Source organism: Urocitellus parryii, chromosome 5 (genome assembly GCF_045843805.1).
Source record: "Urocitellus parryii isolate mUroPar1 chromosome 5, mUroPar1.hap1, whole genome shotgun sequence".
Classification (NCBI taxonomy): Eukaryota; Metazoa; Chordata; class Mammalia; order Rodentia; family Sciuridae; genus Urocitellus; species Urocitellus parryii.
The window spans coordinates 125,107,003-125,133,318 of NC_135535.1; the positions used below are offsets into that span (position 1 = coordinate 125,107,003).

Genomic DNA, 26,316 nt, shown 5'->3' on the forward strand with positions numbered 1-26,316 from the left:
ACAAATGATTAAGTCATTGCTTCTGACACAACAGCGTCCTAAAAAAATGGTATGAGGTGTACGTCAAGGAATGTTTTGTTCTAGTTTGTAAAGTATGTTTGGTTTCACGAGATCAGAGAGGTTTTACTTCTATAAGTTTGATATGTAAACAGTTTCCTACAAATAAACAATTTTACTTTATTATTTAATTTTTGAGATGAGGTAGGGTTGGTGGGGGGGGGGGTCTCCCTATGCTGCTCAGGCTGGAATCCTGTCTCAGCGTCCGTCCGGAAGAGCTGGGATCATATGCATGGGCCATCCTGCCGGTTTCGAAACTCATAGATTGTCTTTTTTCTTTATTTCATAGAATAGACATGCTTGCTGCAGTTGTTTACATGAACCTGTTTTCTGTTTCCGATAAATGAATATTTATAAACGAAATTTAAGCATATCTTTTCTTTTGCTGGCTTCCTGCACAAGTGAATAATAGTAATCTCTCATTAAACTAGGCAAAAAATCCAGATGATTTCTAGAGACATGGGCATCATGTATACCGGGAAGTACAAACTTTTAAAAGTGTTGAACAATTTATGAGCCAGGCAGCGTTCTAAGTGCTTTTACAATGCAAACCGCTTTTGATTTTCATAGAAATTCTACTAACTAGACATTGTTAATAGCTTCATTCTACAGTGGAAAATGAGGTATGGAGGGCAGGTAACTCCTAGCAGCATCCCTTCGGAGAGCTCAGCTACCTTTCTGTCTTCCAGCCATCCCGCCGCACCGCCTCTCCCTCTGCGCATGCGCACCCCCCCCCCCCCGTTGGTCGTCCCTGGCCTCCAGGCCCTCGTGGGAAACAATTGCCAGCCTCCGGGTCCACGGGGCGAGGGAGCGGCGGGTGAGCCCGGAGGAGTTGAGCAAAGGTCTAGGGGGCCCGGGAGGCTTCGGGGACCGGAAGGAGGCGGCTGATGCTAGGCGGAGAGGAGGAGTCCCGCGGACCCCGCGGTGAGACCTCGGGCATCTGCAGTTGAAGCAGGCCATCCGGACGGGTGCATCCCTGTTGGCGGAAGGGGCTCGGGTCTGGCGCGGGAACGGTAGTGTTTGTGCTCGCGGGGTCCGCACTGGTCTAGCCTCAGCGCCTAGCCCGCGGCGCCGTCGTGTGGCCACAGGTGGGGAGTACGTGTGATTTTCCTACGCTCTGGGCCAGCGGGGAGGGAGCCGCTGCGGCGGGCGGGGATCTGGGGAAGGGACCGCGCGTGTGTAGCGTGTGACGTGTGCGCGACGCGTGCTTGACGTTGTGACGTAGGCCTTTCGCTGGACCCACGGGGAAGGGGCGGGGCTGCGAGGGCCAGGTCTCGTGTGACTGTTACTCTTGACCAAATAATCCACGTGAGATTCTTCCTTCTCTATAAGATGCGGATGTTATGAATATTTGCCGCTTTGGGTTGTTTTGAGCACCTTCAGGTTTTTAGCCAATATCCTATAGATTTATTGTGTATATGTAGCGCACTGGGAGGATCCCAACAAGACCTCCTTTGCTGCTGGAGCTTGGACTGGTCCCTAAGGCCTTTGTGTTAGTGAAGTGGAAAAGGAAAGGGACTGGCGTATCTAGCCACCAAGGCATTTTGCTGGCCCTAACCCACCTGGATTCTAAGATATTCCTTATTTGTTACTTGTTTATTTATTATTTATTATGTATAATCGTAACACAGTATTCTGAAGTCATCGAAGGCTGTGTGCCGGTGGAAGGTCTGGGACAAGTTTAAGAAGAGAGGTGAGCTGGAGCTGAGAGGGGTGGGCACCCAGGCTGCACAGGAAATGTCACCTTTTTGGAGCATGGGCTGGAATGAAAGGCTCACCAGAGGCAGCTAACAAAATGCCATCCCTTCTCGTTAAAAGTCTCCCGCATCCTTCCTATCCTGTTCACTCTTTACTGAGGCTAGCACCTCTCAGTGTACCATCCAAGGGTGGAATTTAGAGAGATGCTGAGTTTCCTGCTCTCCTGGCCTTATAGATTCACAGGATGGTAGTGCAGGCAGGTCCTCTTTGTTTCATCGCATTTAAAAGATTAAAAATAGTTTGTGAGAAAGTGATTCACATCATGCAGTTTGTCATTGGCAGGACCAAGAAATGTAACATCTGCAGATTCCTGGGCCCTTGCTATCCATTTTGTCACTGTTAAGTCATAGTTAGTTTCTTATTAAAAAATCTTTTTGAGCTGGGCATGGTAGGGCAAGCCTGTAATCCCAGTAGCTCCATAGGCTGAAGCAGGAAAATCGCAATTTCAAGGCCAGCCTCAGAAACTTAGCAAGACCCTAAGCAATTTAGTGAGACCCTAAGCAACTTAGTGAGATCCTGCCTCAAAATTTAAAAATAAGCAGGGATAGGTATGTATCTTAGTGGTAAATTGCCCCTGGGTTAAATCCCCAGTACCAAGAATAATAATAATAATAATAATAATAATAATAATAATAATAAATTAATTCTAAGCAAGTTAGAACAAACATGCTTAAAAAAATTTTTTTATCTTGCCTTAAACACACCATAAAGGAGGGTTAGAGATTTCTTGGGTTATCTGATCTCAAGGGATTAATGGTGTTAACAGGTAAATAAACAATGTGGTATAGTTTTTCTCCCTTTGCAACATTGGTATCCATACTATTTCCTTCTTTAGATTTACTGTTATTTTTAAACTCATCTTTTCATGTTTTTAATTTCTCTGTGTAACAGAACCTAAATTGGTAACAAATGAATAAGAAAAAATATTTGCTTACACTCAATGAAAAGTATCATATCTAAACTCAACACATATGGGAGCCACACATGGACAGGTAAGTATTTTGTTGTGGAGCTGTATAGGCAGGTGAATCTAGGAACTGCAAGGCAGGCCAAATTTCTCCTGACATCCTCCTTCCTTCTCTCTTAGCTTTCCCTCCTCCAATAAGAACGGAAAATGAACAAATCCCAGGTGAGTGTTTTGTTTATTTACTCTCACTTTGTTTTAAGTTTATAAGGACTCAATTTTTTAGGAGAAAAAGTAAAACTAGGCAAAAGATTTACATTAAGGGAAATAGAGTGTAGCAAATTCAGAATAGGACAGTTGGCAAAATTAGATGAAAGACTTTTAATTTCATAGGATTGTCCAAGTTATTGTAAAATTTTCTGTGATCTTTCTAATAACATCCCTTAAATAAATGTGATATATTTTCTATAATCATTTCTTGGCTAGAAACAAAGTAGTGCTGGAGCAAAACCCAGTGCACAAAACCCAGTCTCTCTTTTCAGAAGACCAAACATTGAGAGGTTTGACTAGACTGCTCTCTGATGATCCTGATTAATTCAAGAATAAAACCTAAAAGGTACGGAGGAATGGAGGGGTTACATGTCCTCAAAACAGCATTCCTTAATGTGTTGGCTTGGTGTTTCTATATACAGTCACAGGTAGTTCTGGCTTATGTCTTGCATTTTTTAACCTGATAAATACAGCCTTGTCCCATTACCACCATTCACCTGATTTAGTTTAGAAAAAGCCACCAAATTATAGTCAAAACCAGTAGATATTTTTGTCTTTGCCTTACTAGACGTTGAACAACATTTGATAGTATTGACCTCAATCTCTGATTTGAATATCTCCTCTGTTGGTGTCTGTGACATCATCCTTTAAGCTCTCCCTGTTTCTTTTTTCTTTTTTTTTTTTTTTAATATTTTTTAGTTGTAGTTGGACACAATACCTTTATTTATTTATCTTTATGTGGTGCTGAGGATTGAACCCAGGGCCTCACATGTGCTAAGCGAGTGCTGTACCACTGAGCCACAACTCCAGCCCCTAAGCTCTCCCTGTTTCTGATGCTTGATTTCCTCTCTAATCCTCAGTAAAGCATCTTTGCTTTTTGTCCCAGGTGATTTTTATACCCATATTTCCATCCTTGACTTACTCCTCCTCTGTGCTTTATTGACTGGTTTCATGTGTTTTATTTTTTTTTCTTAATCAAATGCTTTTGAATTAATAATATACCAATATGTTTAAAAACTGACTATATTAATAAAAAAATTAAAACTTCAAACCAGAAAAACGATAATCTAAAAGATACAAGATTTTGCACTCCCTTTCTCTTCATTTCTGCTTGCATTTTTAACCTGATAAATACAGCCTCTAGGTAGGGTGATATTTATCCTACAGAGATACTTTCACTGAGTGTGAAAGAAGTTCTTTAAATTAATATGCTAGGATAACTGGCATATATTGGGACAGCCCCAAACTGGAGTGTATGGTCACCCTACTCTAGATCCCTATTTTTAAAAATAGTTTCTTTTCTGTCCTTCCAGTGTTTCTTTATCTGGTTAAAAGAAATAAGTGTACATATTCTTATATACCCCCTCCCTTTATTTAAGAAGGAATCCATTGTCCTTTAGGGCTTCTTAGACTTACATGGGCCTGTGTATTTCTAGTGTCATGTTAATGGCAGATTCTGAGTTAGTAGAAATAGATGGTATCCTGGATTCTGAATTTCTAATAAGCTTCCAGGTGAAGCCAATTCTGCTCAAGGGCACCCTTTGAGTAGCAAGCCTGTACACTGTTTTCCATTCTTTTTTCACTTACATACACCAGAGATTTCTGTGACCAGAACATGGATTGCTGCTTCTTTCTTTGTCACAATTACATGGTAATTTAAGTGTAAATATTCAAGTTTACTAAACTACTTCCAACCTTTTGTTATTGTAAACCATGTTGGAATGAGTAACCTTGCATACACACATGTGCATGTATGTACACACAAAAATAATCCATAGATAGATTTGTCTGTTAGATTAATTCCCAGAGCTTGATCAGCTTAGTGAGACTGCCTTGTCCTAGAGGTGGTATCATTTTATAGTCTCATTGGCAATTCATGAGGACTTATTTCTCCACAGCTTCTCCCATAGAGGTGTTTTCAACCTTTGGATTTTGGGTACCAGATACATAAAAAGTGGTATTTTGTGTAGTTAGCATCTGCAGTTTTCTTCACTCTGGATGAAGCTGAGTACCTTTTCACATGTCTAAGAGTGCTTTGTATTTTTCTGTGAACTGTCTGTTATTATGCACATTTTGCTCCCATCCTGTGTCTAGTTAGCTCTTTATATATTAGAGATGATAATGCTTGTTTTTTTGCATTTTTAAATTTTAATTTGTTTTTTATGGCAGCAGAGTGCATTACAATTCATATTACACATATAGAGCACAATTTACTTGTTTTTTTATATGAGTTGCAAATTACTACTTTTTTATCAATCTTTTATGGGTTTAAACTTTATAGCATTTAACAGAATAATTACAAAGTTCTTCTCACTTCATGATTATAAAGAATCTGATCCTAAAATTTAGCACATTATGTGTTTTATGTTTAAATCTCTAATTCATTTGGAGTTTATTGTAGTATGCAAGAACAGGACAGTTAAATTGCAACAGTATCGTGACATTTACCACTTCCCGCCCTGGGTGCTGCTGTTATCTTGTTTTCTTCTCCCTGTCTTCTCAACCCTGTAAGACTTCTATAGCTTTAGATAGTTAGTAGCTTTATATTTACTTAAATGCTTTCTCTTTCCTATGTTTTCCTTCCTTGTAACAGCAGTTTTCTATTTCATCTATGATCATTTGTTTTTAGCCCAAAGAACTTCTTTCATTATTTCTTGTGCCGGTCTTACAGTTAGAAATGCTCTCAACTTTTTTTTTTTTTTTTAAAGATGTCTGCATTTCTTTGTTTCTGAAGGATATTTTTGATGAGTACAGAATTCTGGATTAAGAGCTCACCCTCGGGCTGGGGATGTGGCTCAAGTGGTAGCTCGCTCGCCTGGCATGCGTGCGGCCCGGGTTCGATCCTCAGCACCACATACCAACAAAGATGTTGTGTCTGCCGAGAACTAAAAAATAAACATTAAAAATTCTCTCTCTCCTCTCTCACTCTCTCTTTAAAAAAATAAAATAAAATTTAAAAAAAAAAAAAAAAAAAAAAAGAGCTCACCCTCTCCCCTTTGGTACTTTAAAGTATACCATCCCAATATCTTTTGAAACTTTGTTGTTGTAATCTAAAGTCAGCCTTATTTATTTTAATTTTTTCATTTCTTCATTTCAAACCCAGGGCCTCATGTTGGCTAGGCAAATACTCACCACTGAGCTACACCCCACCGTGAAACATTTTAAATATTCTCCCCCCTTGAAAGCAGTGATTTTTTTTTTTTTCAAAACTCTGGCAGCTTATGAGAATTTCTCCTTTTTTTCTTGCAGTTGTTACTTGATATTATTTGGTTTTGTTTTCTCTATGTGTACTTATCCTTTTTCTGGAAGGTTTTGATTCTGAGGTGTGATATCTTTTTTATCAGTTTGAAAAAAATTCTCAGCTGTCTCTCTGCCCCACCCCGACACACCAAATATTTGCTACTTCCCTTCTGGGATTCCAGTTAAACTTAATCAGAATCTTTCAGTTCCTTATGTCTATTAGCATACATAACATTTCTTGTCATTCTTTTCCTTCCTTTATTTCTTCTTGTGTAAATCTTCACCTCTCTTTCAACGATGTTAGTTTTCTAGCTGTGTTTATTTTGTTGTAGTGTCCTCTATTCTGTACCCCTAAAGTTTTCTCTTTCACATTGAGTTTTTTTGTTTTGGGCTTTTATTAGAGCTTCATAGTTGTACATAATAGTTGAGTTCATTTTGACATAATCATACATGAATGGAAATTAATTTACTCCATTTCAGTCCCCAGTGCCCCTCCTTTCCCTCCTGTACTCCCTCCCCCTATTCCCTTTCTACCACTCTACTGGTCTGCTTTCTATTCTATAAATATATAAAAAATATATATTTTTTACATTTATTTCTTTTTTAAATCTTTATTTTTTGTGGTGTTGAGTATCAAACCTAGTGCCTCATGCATGTGAGACAAGTGCTGTATCACTAAGCTATAGCCCCAACCCCCATTTGTATATTTTTAATTGGTGCTTATTTTACCTAAAGGTAGAGTTCACTATGGTATATTTGTACATGCACATTGCCTAATTTTGTCAAATTCATTGTACATTTTATCCCCTTTCCTGTCCCTGCTCTTTAATCCTCTACTCTTTTGATCTTTTCCCTGTTCTTATGATATCTGACCATCCCTTTTCCCTGCTTCATTCATAACTTCTACATATGAGAGAGAACACTCGACTCTTAATTTTCTGAGTCTGGCTCATTTCACTTACATGATATTCTCCAGTTCCATTTATGGGCATGATTTCATTCTTAATGGCCCAGTAAAACTCCATATATTCCATATTTTCTTAATCTGTTCATCTGTTGATGGGCATCTGGGCTAGTTCCATATGGCTATTGTGAGTTGTGCTGCTATAAACATAGATGACTATTCACTATAGTAGGCAGATTTTAGTTCTTTTGGATAAATCTTGATGAGATAGCTAGTGATTCCCTTCCTAGTTTTTTGAGGAATCTCCATACTGGTTAAAATCTCCAGAGTGGTTATACTAATTTGTAGTACCATCAGCAATGAATGAACATATCTTTTTTCCTGCATTCTCACCAGCATTTTTCATTATTTGTATTCTTTTTATTTGGTACTGGGAATTGAACCCAGGGGCACTTAAACGCTGAGCTAAATTCCTAGCCCTTTTTATTTTTATTTTTTTGAAATAGGGTCTTGCTAAGTTGCTTAGGACCACATTAAATTGCTGAGGCTGCCTTTGAACTTGAGAATCCTCCTCCCTCAGCCTTCCTAGTCTCTGGGATTACAGATATGTACCGCCATGGCTGGTTTATCATTTGTATTCCTGATAATTGCCATTCTCACTAGGGTAAGATGAAATCTCAATATAGTTTTGATTCATATTTCTCTAACTGCTAGGGATGTTAAACATTTTTTTTCTTTTTTTTTTTAGAGAGAGAGGAGAGAGAGAGAGAGAGAGAGAGAGAGAGAATTTAATATATTTATTTTTTAGTTCTCGGCAGACACAACATCTTTGTTGGTATGTGGTGCTGAGGATCGAACCCGGGCCGCACGCATGCCAGGCCAGCGCGCTACCGCTGAGCCACATCCCCAGCCCAACATTTTTTTTCTTACATTTGTTGGCCATTTGTGTTTCTTCTTTTGAGGAACATCTGTTTAGTCCATTTATTCTTTTGCCCATTTATTAATTGCCACTTGGTTTATTTGGTGTTTTTGTTTGTTTGTTCTTGTTGTTCTTTATAAATTCTGGATATTCATACTCTGTCAGAAAAATAACTGACAAAGATTTTCTTCCATTCTATAGGTTCTCTTTTCACACTTTTTGTAGTTTATTTGCTGTGCCAAAGCTTTTTAATTTGATGCTGATCCATTTATTAATTCTTAGTTTGATTTCTTGAGCTTCAGGGATATTGTTAAGGAATTCAGTACCTATGTCAATATGTTGGAGTGTTAGCCTATGTTTTCTTAGCAATTGCAAAGTTTATGGTCTAGTTCCTAAGTCTTTCATTCACTTTGAGTTGACATGTGCAGGATGAGAGATAGGGATCTTGTTTCATTTTTCTACATAGGGTATCCAGTTTTTCCTGCACAATTTATTAAAAAGGATATCTTTTCCTCTCACATATTTTTGGTATTTTTGTCAAGTATCAGATGATTGTAACTGTGAGTTTATCTCTGTGTCTTCTATTCTTTTCCATTGATCTTTATGTCTATTTTTGTTTGTTTGTTTAGTGTAGATGGAAACAATATTTTATTTATTTATGCTATTCTGTTGTGCAGAGAGTTGAACCAGTGCTTCACACGTGTTAGGCAAACACTCTATCAATGAGCCATAACCCCAGGCCACTTCAAGTCTGTTTTGATGCCAGTATTATGCTGGTCTTGTTACTATAGCCCTATAGTATAATTTGAGGTCCAGTATTTTGATGCTTCCAGAATATCTCTTCTTGTTCAGGGTCGTTTTATTCTTCTAAATGAATTTTAGGGCTGTCTTGTCTAGTTCTGTGAAAGAATATCATTGGTATTTTGATAGGGATTGCATTGAAGTAAGGCTATTTTAACAGTATTATTTCTGCCTACCCAAGAACATGGGAAGTTTTTCTGTCTTTTAAGGTCTTCTTCAATGTCTTTCTTCAATATTCATATAGTTTTCATTGAAGAGGGCTTTCACCTCCTCTACAAAATAAAATGCTTGGGAATTGGTCTAAATTAATTTTCAAGTATTTTATTTTTTGAGATTATTCTGACTGGTTGAGTTTTCCTAATTTCTTTCCCAGCAGAGTCTCTACTGGAATATAGGAAAGCTCTTGATTCGTGAATAGTGATCTTGTATCCTATTAACCTTGCTAAATTTATTCATCAACTCTTAAGAGTCATCTAGTGGAATGTTTCGGGTCTTCCAGATATTGGATCATGTCATCAGCAAACATATAGTGTCCTTTAATTTCCTTTTCTTGCCTGTTTGCTCTGGTTATAGTTTCAAGGACTATATTGAATAGACGTGGTATTGTCTTCTTCCTGATTTTTGAAGAAATGTTTTCAGTTTTTCTTCATTCAGTATGATTTTTGGCTTTGGGTTTGTTGTATATAGCCTTTGTAATGTTGAGGTGAATTCCTTCTATCCCTAGTTTCTTCAGCATTTTTTAAACTTTTTATTTAATATTTATTTATTTTTAGTTATAGATAGACATAATATCTTTATTTTATTTGTTTATTTTGTAAGTAGTGCCAGGGATTGAACCCAGTGCCTCACACATGCTAGGCAAGCACTCTACCACTGAGCCACAACCCTGGTCCTCCAGCATTTTTAACATGAATAGATGCTGGATTTTATCAAAGATCTTGTCTTTATCTGTGAAATGATCATGACTCTTGTCCTTACTTTTCATCTATGTGGTGAATCATATTTATTGATTTGTATAGGTTGAACCAAACTTGCATCCAAGGGATTAAACCCATTTGAACATGGTATACTCTTTTCACCTACTTCCTTGAAGAGTTTTTGAATGCATATTTTGGTTGGTTTTTTGGTTTTTTGGTTAGTTTGGCTAGAGGTTTATCAATCTTGTTTATCTTTGTTACATTGATTCTGTATATTGTTTTATTAATTTTAGTTATGATCTTAATTATTCCTGTCTTCTACCGATTTCGACTTCTTCCTTTTCTAAGGCCCTGAGTCATAACATTAGATTATTTGGATTTTTCTGGTTTTTTTAATGTAAGATTTCAAGTCTGTAAACTAGCCTTTTAGAACTTCCTTTATGCTGTCCTGGAGATTTGATATGCTGTACATTTGTTATGATTTGTTTGTAGGAATTTTTTTTTAATTATTTCTTGTCTCTTCTATGATCCATTCCTTGTCTAAAACAGTATTGTTCAGGGGCTGGGGTTGTGGCTCAGTGGTAGAGTGCTGGGCCTAGCATGTGTGAGGCACTGGGTTTGATTCTCAGCAATACATATAAATAAATAAATAATAAAGGTCCAACAACAATTAAAGAATTTTTTTTTTAAAAAGAGTATTGGGGGTGGGGATGTGGCTCAAGAGGTAGCACGCTCGCCTGGCATGCGCGGGTTGCTGGGTTCAACCTCTTCATCACATAAAAATAAAATAAAGATGTTGTGTCCACTGAAAACTAAAAAATAAATATTAAAAATTTCTCTCTCTCTTTGAAAAAATTAAAAAAAATAAAAAATAAAAAAAGAGTATTGTTCAATCTCTATGTGTTTTTGTGATTTCTTTAATGTTTCTTGCTGTTGGTTTCTAGTTCATTCCATTATGAGCTGATAGGATGCATGGATATATCAATTTTTGGTATTTTCTGAGATTTGGATTTTAACCTAGAATATGATCTATTTTTTAAAAATCTCATTGAGCTTCTGAGAAAAAAGTAAATTCAGCCATACATATCTTGTGGATCCATTTAATTTATAGTATCATTTAGGATGGACATACCTGTGTTGATTTTATGTTTAGATGAACAGGTGATAGGGATATTTAAAACCACCCAGTATTATTGTAGTGAGGTTTAATGTGAAGAAGTAGTGTTTTGTATAATTAGTACACTTAGATTTATGGCATAATTATTTGTGGTGTTCAGTCATCTTGTTGAATTGTTACCTTCACCAATAATTAGTGGTTTTCTTTGTCTCCTCTGATTAATTTTTGCTTGAAATCTGCTTTGTCAATATGAGAATAGCTACTTACTCCTCCTTGTTTTGGGACTCCATTTGAATGGAATATTTTTCCCATTCTTCACTTTTAGCCTGTGAATGTCTGTGCCTATGAGATGAGTCTCGTCAAATAGCATATAGTTGGATCTTATTTTTTAATACATTCTAACAATCTGTGCCTTTTAATTAGGGAGTTGAGAACATTTATATTGAGTGTTATTATGGATAGATGATTGTTACTTCCTGCCATTTTGGTTAGTTTGCTGTATTTAATTGTCTTGGTTTTCATTTAGTTAATGGTTCTCTAGTGAACTTCATATGTTTGGGAGCTGTGGGGTTTGTTTTGGGGTTCCTCTGTGTATCTTTAAGTACTCTTTGTAGTGTTGGCTCAGTGGTTATCACTTTTAGTTTATTTTTATCTGGAAAATTTTTATTTGTCCATCAATTCTGATAGATAACTTTCCAGATATAGCAATCTTGGCTACAGTTTTTCCTTTCAGAGCTTTTAGAGCTTATTCCAGACCCTTCTTGATTTTAGAGTTTGAGTTGAGAGTCAGAAGTAGGCCTCACTAGTTTTTCCTCTAAATGTGACCTGACATTTTTCTCTTTGAGCTTTTAATATTCTTCCCTTATTTTCTATGTTAGGCTTTTTAATTATGTTGTATCTTGGAGAAGTTCTGATTTGATCTTGTCTATTTGAGGAGTCCTATATATACCTCCTGTATGTAAATGTCTATCTCATTTTTAAGGTAGGGAAATTTTTCTGCTTCTATCACCCTGAAAAGTTTCATAATGCTTTTAGCCTGTATTTCCCCATTCTCTTCTATCATAATGACTCTCTGGTTTGATCTCTTGCTATTGTCTCAGAGTTCTTATATATTCTGATCATGGTCTTCCCCCACTACCCCCATTTATTGCATAGTTAGTATTCGGAGTAACATACACGGTCTTCAAGGCCTGAGTTCTGCCTTTGAGGTTTGGAGTTCTATTTTGTTTATGATCTCTACTGTTGATGATACTTCCAATTGAATTTTGAATTTGATTCATTATGCCTTACATTTCCAGGAGCTCTGATTTTTTTTCTTTTTAATATCTTTCTATTTCTTTTTTGAAATGGCCTTTCACCACCTGCATTTTCTCTCTAATTCATTCCTTAGATATTCTTTTGGTTCACTCATTGTTTTGGTCTTTCTCTGAAATTTCATCTACTTCCATATATATGAGTTTCTTTGTTGGTTTGTGAATTTTGTGGGGAGACTTGTTTGCCTGTTTCCTCATGTTTTCAGATTGGACTTGTACATAAGTTGCGTTTGATTCCTCTTTCTCTTTTATACATGTGTCCACCAATGTGTAGTTATCTTTTTTGGTCTAGGGACTTCTCTCTGGTTTTTGCTGTATGAGTAGATATCTAGAAGTGGACCTGAGGCCCCCCTCTAGTTGTTTTTACTTCAGGCACAGATATTGGTTTGGGGTTTTTCTTCCCTGTATTCTATGTGTTGAAGTATTGTTGAGGTTCAAGTAGGGCTAGTTTGTGTGTTCAGTGAGGATCAAGGTTACTGAATTGTGAGCTACTCATCAGGATCTCTACTCTGTACGCTTAAAGTATGCCTGTCATTTCACAGATCCTTAAAATAAATGTCCCGTGTCTACTTGGATATCTCTGCTACTTACAGAGGAATAGTGGGGTCAGCATTTAACATCAATGCTAATAGTAAACAACTATGACCTCAATCAGACATTAACCAGCAGGTGTCTACTGTGCCATCAACTGTATTAATAATCACAACATGTATTGGGTACAAATTACATAAACTATATACTTTTACCACATAATGGAATTATAGTTCCTTAAATGAAGACAAAATATGGTGGAAAGGCAAGAGAAAGTTTGAAGTATTTTAAAAGTGAACAAAGGAGAAGCAGGAGAAAGGAATCAGATGATGGCTATAAAGATAGGAGAATAAAAAAATAACTAAAAGTAATAGTGGAAGAAAAAAGGTACAGGAAAAGTTGGTTACTAATGGTATAAGAGAATGAAGGGGTAATAAGAGGAACATAAACTGAAGAATGTACAAAAAGAACAAAAGATCTAAAGAGAACAAACCCATGTAAAATTTTACCCCACCAGCTGGGTGCAACAGCACATGCCTGTAATCCCAGTGGCTTGAGAGGCTGAGGCGGAAGGATTGCAAGTTCAAAGCCAATCTCAGCAACTTATTGAGGCCTTAAGCAACTTAGCAAGACCCTGTCTCTAAATAAAATTAAAAATGGGCTAGCGATGTGGCTCAGTGGTTAAGCACCCCTCGGTTAAATCCCCACTACTAAAAACTAAAAACAAAACAGTGAATAAGAGAGCAATTAAAATGAATAAAAAATTATATGAACATTTATATTATATATTTTTGTACATATCCACATTAATGAGAACACTAACACCCCCACCCCACCCCCCACTTACACTCATACGTACATACACACAATAATGCAGAATGTAAAAAAGTAAAATATGTGTATACATGTATGTGAAATAAAAATAAAAATTAGAAAAGGAAAAATAATTTTTTATTTTTTATTTGTTTTAATTAGTTATACAGGACAGTAGAATGATAGGATGTGTCCTTTACGATTTTGGATAGAGTACTGTATGAATGTCAGTTAGATCAATTAATATGCTACTCATGTCCTTTATATGCTTACTGACTTTCTGCATTTGATTTATCACTATTCAGGTGGGTTGAAGTCTTTAATTGTAATGTAGATTGGTCATTTTCTCCTTTAATTTCTTTCAGTTTTTTCCTAATGCATTTCAACAGCCTTGTTAGATGCATACTGTTTTAGATTGCATCTTTTTCTAGTATGAATTTGAATCCATCTAATGAGCTCTTAACTTCAGATACTGTGTTTTTTAGCTCTGATATGCCCACTGTATGTGTGTATATATGTGTAAGAAGTCTCCAGGATCATCCTAGGTGGAGTGAGTCCCAAGAATGACTCAGCATATAGTCATTCTTAATGGCTGTAGTTTAGTACATATGAAAAGGATATAAGCATAATGAGCAAGATTCTAAGAGCTTTCTTCCAGTGGAGTCTTAAAGAACACACTTAAGTCCTCTAGCCATGACTCATGAAATACATACCAAGAAAGCCCAAAGATACTTGGCACCCAGAGTTTTGTTAGGCACTGGTTATATAGGTACTGTCTGTCTAGTATTGTTGCCAAAAGCTTGGTCCTTGTTCCCAATGCCAATCTTAATAATGAAGACATGGTTTTGAGAAAAAGGAAAAAGAAGGTTTATTGCTTTGCTAGCAAGGAGAAACACAGGAGACTCCTGTCCCAAAGGCTGTGATTCTGCCCATCAGCAGGAATAGGAGGATTTTAAAAGAGGTGATTCAAAGGCTACATTCCACATTTTATCTGTCTGGAACTGTAATTCACTTGTTAATTTGAAAGAGAGTCATTTCTGAGATCTTCTGGTACCATCCCCAAAGTCTGGATTACTTCATTCCTAAGGTGGATGTTTACTCAGGGACAGATAATTCTGCCTAGGATGGTAAAGAAAGATAATCCTATTTTCCCCTAAAATTAGGGAGAGGGAGAGATTAGGGAGGAGCTAGGGAAAAAGGAAGAGAAAGAAACATGTCCATTTTAAAAATAAGTTGTAGTGGCAGAGCAACAAGGGTTATATTCAGAGCAAAAAGTGGACCACTGTTGTAGCATGTCCCAAAATTCTAGACTCCCAGAAGGAAAGCACATATGCAGAATAAACAATATTGTTTACATAAGCAGTTCAGGCTCAGTGGGTTGTTCTTATCAGGGAATGATAATGAAAATTCTCTTGAAATTCAAGTTCCCAGAAATCCAACAAAGGGTGACCTTTCAAAGGACATCAGTCTCAGGCCTATGGTCTTAGCCCTTTTTCTATACAACATAAATTCATTTATCTGTTGAGCTTTTACCATCCTCACATTTATTTTGTTCATATTTTCCTCTTTTTTATTGGACAAATTCATCATAATTTATATTGAAAATCTTGTTTTTTAATTCCAGTATCTGGGTCACCCATGGATCTGCTTTTTTTGTTTTGTTTTGTTTGTTTTTCAGTGCCAGGGTATTGTGCATGTTAGGCAAGAGCTTTAACACTTAGCTATATTTGTAGCCCTTTTTAAATTTTTGAGACAGGATCTTGTTAATAGGTTGTCTGAGCTGACCTCAAGCTTGCCAGTCCCTTTGTGAGCCTCCCCTACATGGCTGGGATTACAGGCATATGCCACCACATCTGACTGGAGTGGCTGCTTGTATTCCCTTTTTTTCTTGGTCCCTGTTATTTCACATACCGCTAAATTTTTTTAACGAATATCAGATATTGTGTTATGAACAAATAAATTTGCTTCTTGGTCCCTGTTATTTCACATACCACTAAATTTTTTACTGAATATCAAATATTGTGTTATGAACAGAAAAGGATGAGCTCTGCTTGAAGAGATCATCTCCAGAAGATGATCTCTTCAAGCAGAGCTCATCCTTTTCTCTGGTGGGCAGTTAGACTGCAAGGCAGTCTTTTCAACTAATCATGGACTTCTCTTGGTCAGGGCCTGTGCCATATACATTGTAATCTCACTGTTTATTTTAACAACTGCAGATATTACTTCCTGATGAAAATTAGAATGGTAATGTTAAAGACAGTAGGAAAAAAATGTTCTCTATAACTCCAATCCACTTTGTATACACTGCCAGTTCCTGCAATATCCATCTTCTTAAGTGTTCACATGTACGTATCCTAATGAGGTCATAAGCACTTTGAGAACAGGAACCATGTTTTATGTTAGCATCAGTAATATTTATAGCAACTAGGACAGTTCTAAGTCCTTAGTGGAAACTCAATTTTTGCAAAATATATTATTCTATGTAGTAAAGCTTAAAAGGAGGCATTCTGTCATTTTTCAGTAAATTTTTTCTATACCATTTCATTCTGACTACTTCATATATAAAGGGGATATTCTCTTACAGGAGCAAGTGTCATTCAAGGATGTGTGTGTGGACTTTACCAAGGAAGAATGGAGTCTGTTGGACCCTGCTCAGAAGATACTATACAGAGATGTGATCCTGGAAAATTACAGTAACCTTGTCTCAGTTGGTGAGAATTTTTTGGTTTTAGTGTGGTTACCAATTGCATGTACTTCTTAGTTGCTGACAGTGAACAGTAAAAGCCCTGTGGTTTTCTGTTTTAAAGCTTGAGATTCATAATTTGCTATTTTAAAGTTTGAGATTCAATGCTATGAAGTGACTGATCTTTTTAGTCTTCTATGTAAAAAATGTATTCTTATCTCTCAGTGGTTGGTTCATCTGAGCACCTTCTCTAAGCACTTCTGAAGTTGTACCTTTCTTTCCCTTCATTTTTGCATTTATCCCCAAAGATAAGCTATTCAGTCCCAGCCCTGTGTTATTTTGTCTTAACAGGGTATTGCGTTACTAAGCCAGAAGTGATCTTCAAAATAGAGCAAGGAGAAGAGCCCTGGATATTAGAGAAGGAATTCCCAAGCCAGTGCCACTCAGGTGAGTTAGTGAATTCATAGGCAGATGAAGACCAGAGGAAGTTAATTTTAGGTCATTTGGTTTAGGGTTTGTACCCTTTGAAGGTCTTGTTTTTTAATTCCAGTATCTTTGGAATACTGGAATATTTTTTCTGAAATTTCCATTTTTAGCCTCAGACCTTTGGAAATGACCAGGGACTCCATTCTATTATCTTAATAATTCTTCTGTATGTCACTCCTACTCATAAATGCTTTTCTTTTTCTTCAACATTTTAGAATGATTTATTATACTCATAATCAAAAGCTAGTTGGCTTCACCTTAGTTTTTTTGTTGTTGTTAGTTTCTCTTTTACAATCATTCACCTCTCTGTTTTCTTAGGACACCTTTTGTTAGCTGGTATATATTCATGAACTACTTCCATATACCCATTTGACAAAAACATGATGATGAACACTCCCTGTGATCCAGTTATGTTTTAGGTAATACAGAATGATGTCCTGGTATCACAGACCTTGTATTACAATGAGGGACAAACAATATGTTGGTTGGTGGTAAGTTCTGTGAAGAGACTTCTCCCAGGGAACAGGAGACTAAAGCATATTTAGCAAGGAGATCAGAGAAATCTTTTTAATGAGGTCCATGTTAAACAGGAGACTTAATAAAGTCAGAGTACAAACTCTGTAGATTGATGGTATTCCAGGCAGAGAGAACATCAGGTGCTATATCTCTTAGGCAAGTGTGTTCTTGGACTATTTAGATAATGACAGTGGGTGGAAGCTGGTGGGTATGGAGGAGGCTAGTAGGAGGATTTTATAAATAGTAGTAGCATGTGAGATGTAGATATAATAATGTGATTTTGAGGGATGTGAAAAACCTTCAGTTTATCTTGAGTAAATGTCAATTAGATTAAATCATCAGATCTGATTTACAGTTTAAAAGGATGTCTGACTTCTGTGTGGTGACTGTACTGAGTGGGGTGATTGGTAGGCAGGCATGAGCAAGAGAAGAGATACTAGTTAGGAGGCTGTGCTGTACTCCAGAGGGGAGAGGGTGATGGCAAAAACCATGCTAGAGGTGCCGAGAATTGGTAGGTATCTTGAAGATGGGGCCACAAGTATTTGCTCTCAGAGTCAAAGAGAGAGGAGTCTAGCATGATTCCAATGATTCTCAAGCAACTACATAAATTAGGGAGTCATTTACTGATATAGAGAAAATTATGGAGGAGACATTATAGGGAAGTTATTATAGATTTAATTTTGGAAAAGAAAAGTTGGAGATAACTGTTAGAATCTGAGGTTGGATATGGCTAAGTGTGGTGCATGGTTGAGGTTGGAACTAGAGGTAGCCATTTAAAAGGCATCAACTTTAAATGCTGATAAGGCAGAGATACAATCTAGAACAGAGATTGACAGAATTGTTTTTTGTAAAAGACCAGATAATAAAAGTGTTAGGCCTAAAAAGCCACATGTCCTACTTACTGCTATTCTCTTCCTTCTTCCTGTTCCTCTTCTTTCTCTCTTCCTTTCTCCTTCCTTCCTTCTTTCTCCCACCTCTTTACTGCTTCTTCTTTTTCCCTTCAAAAACCTTAAAAGACCATTTCCTTGTGGTCATTGTTTGCCAGCAGCTTATCTTGAGCATGTAGGTGAGAGTAGTCCTAGTATAAGACTATTTTTTGAAGGTATTAAGTCCATTTATTCAAAGAGATTGAGAAGGAACAACCTGAGTTTCACAAAAACCACAGAGCCTGTTTGCCAGGAGTTAAATACAGTCTATTCTACCTTCTACTAGTACCTTAAATGGCAAACATGGGATCCCTACACTATTCCTTGTCATCTCTTACTGATCTTATCATACTTATGTTATTTTTCTTTCAAAACTACCTATATCTCTTCATATTCTAATTTTGCATTGATGACACTTGAAAGTAGAATAGTGTCTCTCAATGTTCTCATTTCTGACTTGGCCTATTTCATAATTTATTTATTCATTCATTCATTCTTTTTTTTTTTAACCTCAAGCATTTCAGTTTCTCTTTAACTAGCCTGACAAAGTAATCTATAGAAATAAATGAGATTATAGTCTCTTTTTATTGACTGTTATAATGTGGTTCTGTTTTACTTGTCTTACATTTCTTTCTTTCTTTCGATACTAAACCTTATACTATCCTATATCTTAAATTGTGTTTATAAATGTTCTCTCATTTATCTAAAAACTTTTTCGTGTTTACTTTGCTTTTTTTCAGATAATTAATATTATATGTGTAAAATGTTCACATCGTACATGGTAATGACTTCAGTCATTGTTACTATTTCACTTGTTTTAAGTCAGAACAATTTAATTTGCCATTAATAGACCATATTTTGTGACACTAATCCATCAGTGGTTGCGCCTCAAAACTCAAACCTGAGTTGCTTAGGGTTTCTTTCCCTACTGAGATTGTGTTCTCTCTAAAAGAAGGACTTTTCTTAATTCTGATATTTTGGTAATTAGTGTTGACTACCTGTAGAGCCAAGTTTAGGCTCTTCCTAAGTGCACTTTCCCTTCTTTTGTCTAATGTATTTTATTATTATTGGTTAGAGTTTGGAAATAATCCACATGCTCATTGTTTTCCTAAGAATCATTTCAGAGGAAGCAGGGAAAACAAGACTTGTATTACCTCCCAAGAGTTAGACCCTGGTCACAACAGAGGCTTAGCATTGAGCAGGGGATTTTTTATGTTACGGGGAATTATATGAACAGTAGCTTCTTTTAAAGAATAAAGCAGATAGAGTCTTAAAATGGTAGGAATGTTGTAGAGATTTTTTGCTTCATTCTTTTATTATTACTGTTGTTGTTTTAATGGAAAAAAAAATAGTGTTGCACCGAAGGATGTCTAGATTCCAAGGAGAGAACCGAGGCTAGATTGCTTCTAATTGCGTGAAAGATGTGTTATTAGGAATTAGCAATTTACAAGAATCTGATACATAGCTAGAATGCACAGAGATGTTTTTTGTGGACTTAAGGAATGTTGGTTTGAATAGTCAATGTGAATCAGCTGGTGTAAATTTTTGTTTGCTTACTTACTTTGTTTTGGTCAGGATAATAACATCTTTGTTTGTCTTTGGGACAGTGGACTTCATAGATATTTTTGTAACATGATTAACGTTGTTTCATTGATTAGCAACAGTGAAGTATATAGCCAAGAATTTTTATGATGAAGTATACTGAAGATTTTAGTCTCATATATAGGAATATGATTGTTATGGGCCCCACATGTAAATAAAAAACACACAAATGAAACTAAATATTAAACAAGTAAACCTAGAAAATCCTGGAAATAAAGGCAGACTCAACACCTAGATATAGAACATACACATGAATGTTAGTGAGAGTCCCTCTTCAATAATAAGTCTATGAGCAAACAGGGTATATACTTTTCTTGCCTTTGCCAAAACCTAATTCTCAGACATTCTTTTTATTGTGTGAATTTTCTGTTCTTTGAAATGAACAATCTCAGATAATCTCCATTTCTCTATTTATCATACCTCAAGTTTATTTCACTTCCTCTAACATGCATTTCCACAGCATTTTAGGGGGAAAAAATTTCCTTGTTGATAAAATTAAAGAAAACTTCTATCAGACCTGTGCTATCAGATCATTCTTTTCACCATGGGAAAGTTTGTGTTTATAGGACTTTAAGTTGGTGTGATGAATGGAATGGAAAAGAATGTACTCTAGTGGAAATAAATCTGTTCCAGTGATTGTTTGAGGGCTGAAGTTCCAGAGGTTGTCTGAGGGCTCTCTATTCTGTATCCAGCCAATGTAGTTTATCCTCTGAAACCCTTGCCTACTAATCTTTAGTGTCACTTTATTTCAGTGTTCAGTGTCTCTTTTGGGCTTACCTTATTGTTTTCAAGTTTCCCTATTTTTCAATTAGTCACTATAGTTCTCTGTCCTATGAATTTTATCTATCCTTTTTATATCCAGGTTGTTTGTTTGTTCCTTGTTTTTTATTTTTTTATTATGGTGCTGGGAATTGAACCCAGTGCCTCATATGTACCAGGCAAGCACTATACCACTGAGCCACATCCCCAGCCTTTCTAAGTCCAGTTTTGAAATTTGTATTTATAAAGTGTTAAATGTGTTTGCCAGTTTCCTCTCCCTGACTCCACAGCAACATGTTTGTATTTTCTACTCAAGTAAAGAGAGCAAAGGAAATATCTTAGTTCAAACCAAGAAAATGAGTCTAAAACTAAAGAATTGGCTATAGAATAGGGCATTTGTGTAAAAGTCTAAGTCCATCAGAAATGTATTAAAATTTGTAAGTTGTGGTTTTTTTTTTTTCATTTCTAGAAAGAAAATGGAAATTTGATGTCCTATTAGAGAACAGCCAGGAAAATCAAGATGAATACTTTTGGCAGTTCATGTTCACCAACAATAAAACACAAAGTGTAGAAAGTGGCAGTAAAGTTAGGAAAACTTGCAATGTGGACACAGACCCCATTTCTTCAAGAAATTTTCATTTCAAAATATGCGACTCATGTGAAATGAGTTTGAAAAATATTTCAGGTTTAATTACTAGTAAAAAGAGCTATTCTAGAAAGAAGCCTGATGAGTTTAATGTATGTGAAAAATTACTCCTCGATAGGCATGAGAAATTTTCTGTTGGAGAGAAATCTTATAAATGTGATCAAAAAAGGAATGTTCTCAGTCATCGCCAGGATCTTACTCAGCCAATTTTTAATCAGCCTTTTGAGTATAGTGAAAATGAACAAGGCTTTAATGAAGAAGCAACCTTTTTTATAAATCAGAGGTCTCAGATAGGGGAGACACTCTGTAAATACACTGAATGTAGAAGAAACTTCATTGATGGTTTAAAGCTTAACGTATCTCAGAGAACTCATTTGGAAATGGAGCCACATGAATGCAGTATCTGTGGGAAGTCCTTTTATATGGATTTACGATTTGGACATCAAAGAGTTCTTGCAGGAAACATTCCTTATGAATATAATGAGTATGGGGAAGTCTTCTGTGACAATTCAGCATTCATTATTCATCAGGGATACACACGAAAGATTCCTCAAGAATACAAAGTGAGTAACAAAACTTGGGAAAAGTCAACCCTCTTTAAACATCAGATAGTACATATGGGAGAAAAACCCTATGAGTACCTTGAAAATGGGAATAATTTCAGCAAAAAATCTCATATTACCCAGTCTCGGAGAGCTCATTCTGGAGAAAAAACCTTTGAATGTGGTGAATGTGGCAAAACTTTCTGGGAGAAGTCAAACCTCACTCAACATCAGAGAACACACACAGGAGAGAAGCCCTATGAATGTACTGAGTGTGGGAAAGCTTTTTGCCAGAAACCACATCTTACCAACCACCAGCGAACACATACAGGAGAAAAACCCTATGAATGTAAACAATGTGGGAAAACATTCTGTGTGAAGTCAAACCTCACTGAACATCAGAGAACACACACAGGGGAAAAGCCCTATGAATGTAGTGCATGTGGAAAATCCTTCTGCCACAGGTCAGCCCTAACTGTCCATCAGAGAACACACACAGGAGAGAAACCTTTTATATGTAATGAATGTGGAAAGTCCTTCTGTGTGAAGTCAAACCTCATTGTACATCAAAGAACTCACACTGGGGAGAAACCCTATAAATGTAATGAATGTGGGAAAACCTTCTGTGAAAAATCAGCTCTGACTAAACATCAGAGAACTCACACAGGGGAGAAGCCCTATGAGTGTACTGCATGTGGGAAGACCTTTAGTCAAAGATCAGTACTCACTAAACATCAGAGGATTCATACAAGAGTGAAAGCTCTTTCAACATCTTAAATGTTCAGAAGCTTTCAGACATCAGATTTGTTGTAAAATTTTTAAAATGAAATTAGAGAAAGCCAAAGAATGCCACAGAGTACTAGAAAAATGACATCTCATTTAAATATATGAAAGCTTCCAAGAAAAATTGAAACTTAACTAAAGAAATTTGTCATGAGGGAAAACCTATTCATTTAATCAATGTGGTAAAAATCTTTAGAATTTATGTTGTTTAATATGTCTTCCAGATGTGATACCAAATTTTTAAATAGAATTGGTAATATTCATTTTACTCATATTCACACTGGAATTTGAAGCTTAAAAATTGAATGGCGGTAACATTAAACATATATGTTAAGAGTCCCTGCTATTTGTAGATTTACATGAGTATGATAATGTAACTAATAAGGGGTATGCTTGATTTGCATATTAGAGCCCAACATGATTGTAAGGAGAAAATATGATCCCCTAGGTTAGTGAATTTTAAGGCATAAATATTTTCCACACTAAATACCACAGTGATTTTTATGTGTGAATGTGTGTTTGTATGTCTATATGTGTGTATATATATATGTGTGTGTGTGTGTGTGTGTGTGTGTATACATATGTAAATACATTTGTACATACACAACTACTCCACACATACAGTGATGTGTTAGTGTCACCTTGTACTGACTTAAAAGTGCTGCTGATTATTAAATTTTCAGGAATTTTGTAAGTCATTTGTTAAACACAGTCATTACTTAGAATTATTGTAAACTTAAACTAAAACTAAAAGCAAAGGTAACCCAAATATTCATCACTCACAACTTTCTAATAATCTTGCTGCATTTCACTGTTCTTTTTGTTATTTAGGTTATTTACATTATTGGATCCATATGGTGAGAATACTGTGTAATGGTTTGCTCCTATACACCTCTTCCCAATTCCACATTCAGTGCCATCATGTTGGTAACTTGGCCTTATTCATATTTAAACCATGGAAATTGGCAAACTCTACATAGCAGGGTGTTCATTTTCTCAGAGAAATTGTTGTCCAGTGTTTACCAGCACACCTCTATATATGAAAACATATTTGGCTGATTTAAAGTACAAACCACATACCCTTTTTCCTATTTCCTGAAACAAATAAATGGCTGTGCCATTATTACTGAACTGCCTCATCAGTTAAAAAAAGCCAAAAGATGTTTTGTGAGGTTTTTAACTACCTCTGAACAAGTCTGATTCTAAATACTACCAGAGACTCTTTATAGCTTGGCCAGTATATGTTAGAAGTGAAATATTATTTCACAAAGAAGCATTCTACCTACTTTTGACTGGTTCCTGGCATATATAAATGAGTATGGTTATTATTATGAAGCTATCCCTTCAATGAAGAAGTCAAAACAATATTTTTCTGAGGTTTCTGAGCTACCTCCCAATCAGTCATGTAAATTCTGTTAATAAAAATGGTATTTACACAAATTAAAGGTTAACATCACTTGTAAATGGTAATACTCAATGCACTCTAGAAATAAAAACTGGTGGTATGAAATGGAATGCCATTTTCATACTCTTGGTATTTCATTGTGGATCTCTTTAGGCATGATGTATGTAACCCTAGTTCTATGTAATCCAGAAACTATGTACTTGTATTTAGTGTTAATGTCATATAGTGTCTGCCTCCTTTGTTCCTTTGTTCTCTATGCTTCTTAGGACCACATTGATTAATAATTCTATGACTACTTATTTCTTCCTTGCTGAGCTGAGTTTTTATTGCCTAGATGATTTAGGGGATAAATCCAGATTAGTTGGAATTAATCACAGAAATTCCATTCAGGTAATTTTGTTGGATGAATAGGTGAGCAAGGAGATGTTTAGAGAATAGTCTGTAGTATTTTGGGGAAAAGTCTCAGTGATAAAACATTGACATGACATGAGAAGATATGAGAGACATGAGAAGAGATTGTCCCTCTTCTTCTAGACTTTTTCATGTCTGTACATGATACCAGCTTATAGTTTATGGCCCTGAAGGGCAGTAGCCTGAAGATAACAGAGCACATGTGGGAAAAGCTGGCCCAGAACTGAGATGCTCAACTCTTTCTGCAACTGCTCTCTTCTGAAACTTTATATTACATGAAGTAATACAGTTTCTTGTTTATTTGTAGGACTGTCTGATATTTAAAGGTAAAGGCATTTTAGTTGATAAAAAGGAACACTTTTCTAAGTGTTACAAGTTCTGCACCATGATTTGGGGGAAGAATTATTTCTAATATGGGGATGGATGTTTGTATAAGCCAGGTTTTTTTTTTTTTCTGATGGAAAACAGAATTTTCTATCTAAAGACATTTTAGTGGTAGATTTTTTACAATAATATGAAACAAGTGATGTTAAAACATACACTTAGAACCATCACCTGCATGAAGCCATTCCTATTCTGAGTCTTCAGGGAACAAGGTTGGAGTCCATTTGAGAGCTCCTGTCATGGAGGATATATTGTCACTACCAGAATTGTGGCACCAAATTGTTAGTACCTTCCTTTGAAGAACTCAACTTAGATACATTTGCTGGTGTGAGCCCAGGTGGGCACAGAGAATGATGGAGAGTTTGGGTGGAGAAAATGTGGAATAAGCACAGTGGTTTGTTATTTTTCATTTCTGTAAATTCCTATGTAAAGGCTCAGTATTAGAAATAAAGTTATTATATTAGTTGAAAGGTAAGTTTCCACTTTGTTGTGATTTTTCATATCAGCATAAGTAAATTTATTTTGGAACTGAGCCCTATAGCAGGTACATCTGCCTTTTGACATGTATGAAGCAGATGTTAAGTTAAATTGCATTGTTCATATATCTCTCTATGGTGTTAAATGTGGTATGAGGGAAGTAGTTCTATAGTCTTCTAAAAAAACAGCTAGGTGTCCCTATTCTCTTCACCTTTTTTATTGATTTGATATGGTACTGGTGTTACCATTTACTTAGATATAAATTATCTCTCTTGCTTTTGTCTGCTATATAACTTTTAAACAATTTTGTAGTAGTAGTCACATAGTTTTTTTTACCATAGATGGTACTCTCTTCCTGACCTGCATTTGTATTGATCCCAAAATGAACATTTGTTCCAAAATAAGGTAGTGAGAATCCATCCTAGAGTACTTAACATTGCCAGGTCAACATGGACCAGACAATTTGTATACTTGTTAGCGTCAGCAATCATATCAAGAAAAAGGAAAAGACCTCACTGAGAAGGCTACATTAAAGGAGGAGCCAAATGGATAACTGGAAGAGTGTGAGTGTGTGTGTGTGTGTGAGAGAGAGAGAGAGACATAAGCATGTATAATCAATAATTTTACATAAATTTTCTTTTTCATTAAACACTCTATTTACCTATTTATATATTTTTGATACTTCCTTTTGGGTTGTAGTACATTCTGTTAAAAGAAATACTTGTGCCCATATACTAAACTGATTTCACAACCAACAAATAGATCATCCCCAGTTCAGTAGTGTGTGAAACCAAGATGTGAATTGGTGGGTCATTGATTTGCGCTAAGATGAGTAAGTAAATCACACTCTGCTTGGAAACGCCCAAGAGTCTATTTTTGGAAGTGGGCCTATTTTCTGTCTTGATTGTCCTCCCCTTGTCTGGTGTTCTGCAGCACTTCACCCAACTTGGCCTTGACAGGTAGTGCCATTACCTATAGGAGGGTTCAACCCAGAGGGGTCCTTGCTGCCCTCAGCCACTACCCCTGCTTATTGCTTTCAATTGGAGACTGCAGGTGTGACTGCCCTGCACCTCCAATTCTTTTATTTCCTCTGACTCTTCATCTACCACTTAGTGCCTGGCCACTGTATATCCCAACCCCATTCCTTTATCT

General features: G+C 36.2%; 1 protein-coding gene across 1 annotated transcript; it reads left to right on the forward strand.

The window, feature by feature from the left end:
- The first annotated feature begins 814 nt into the window (after positions 1 to 814).
- On the forward strand, positions 815 to 25,114 carry LOC113190317 (zinc finger protein 248). The gene is made up of 7 exons (XM_026399533.2): positions 815 to 981; positions 1,689 to 1,750; positions 2,707 to 2,807; positions 2,903 to 2,944; positions 16,129 to 16,255; positions 16,579 to 16,674; positions 20,986 to 25,114. The coding sequence occupies exons 4-7, from the start codon at positions 2,930 to 2,932 to the stop codon at positions 22,479 to 22,481; spliced, it is 1,734 nt and encodes a 577-aa protein (XP_026255318.1). The 5' UTR covers positions 815 to 981; positions 1,689 to 1,750; positions 2,707 to 2,807; positions 2,903 to 2,929; the 3' UTR covers positions 22,482 to 25,114.
- Positions 25,115 to 26,316: the final 1,202 nt, after the last annotated feature.

Coding starts and splice junctions, on each gene's coding strand:
- LOC113190317 (XM_026399533.2), top strand. Junction 16,256..16,578: donor CAGTAACCTTGTCTCAGTTG/GTGAGAATTTTT, acceptor TTGTCTTAACAG/GGTATTGCGTTACTAAGCCA. Junction 16,675..20,985: donor CCCAAGCCAGTGCCACTCAG/GTGAGTTAGTGA, acceptor TTTCATTTCTAG/AAAGAAAATGGAAATTTGAT.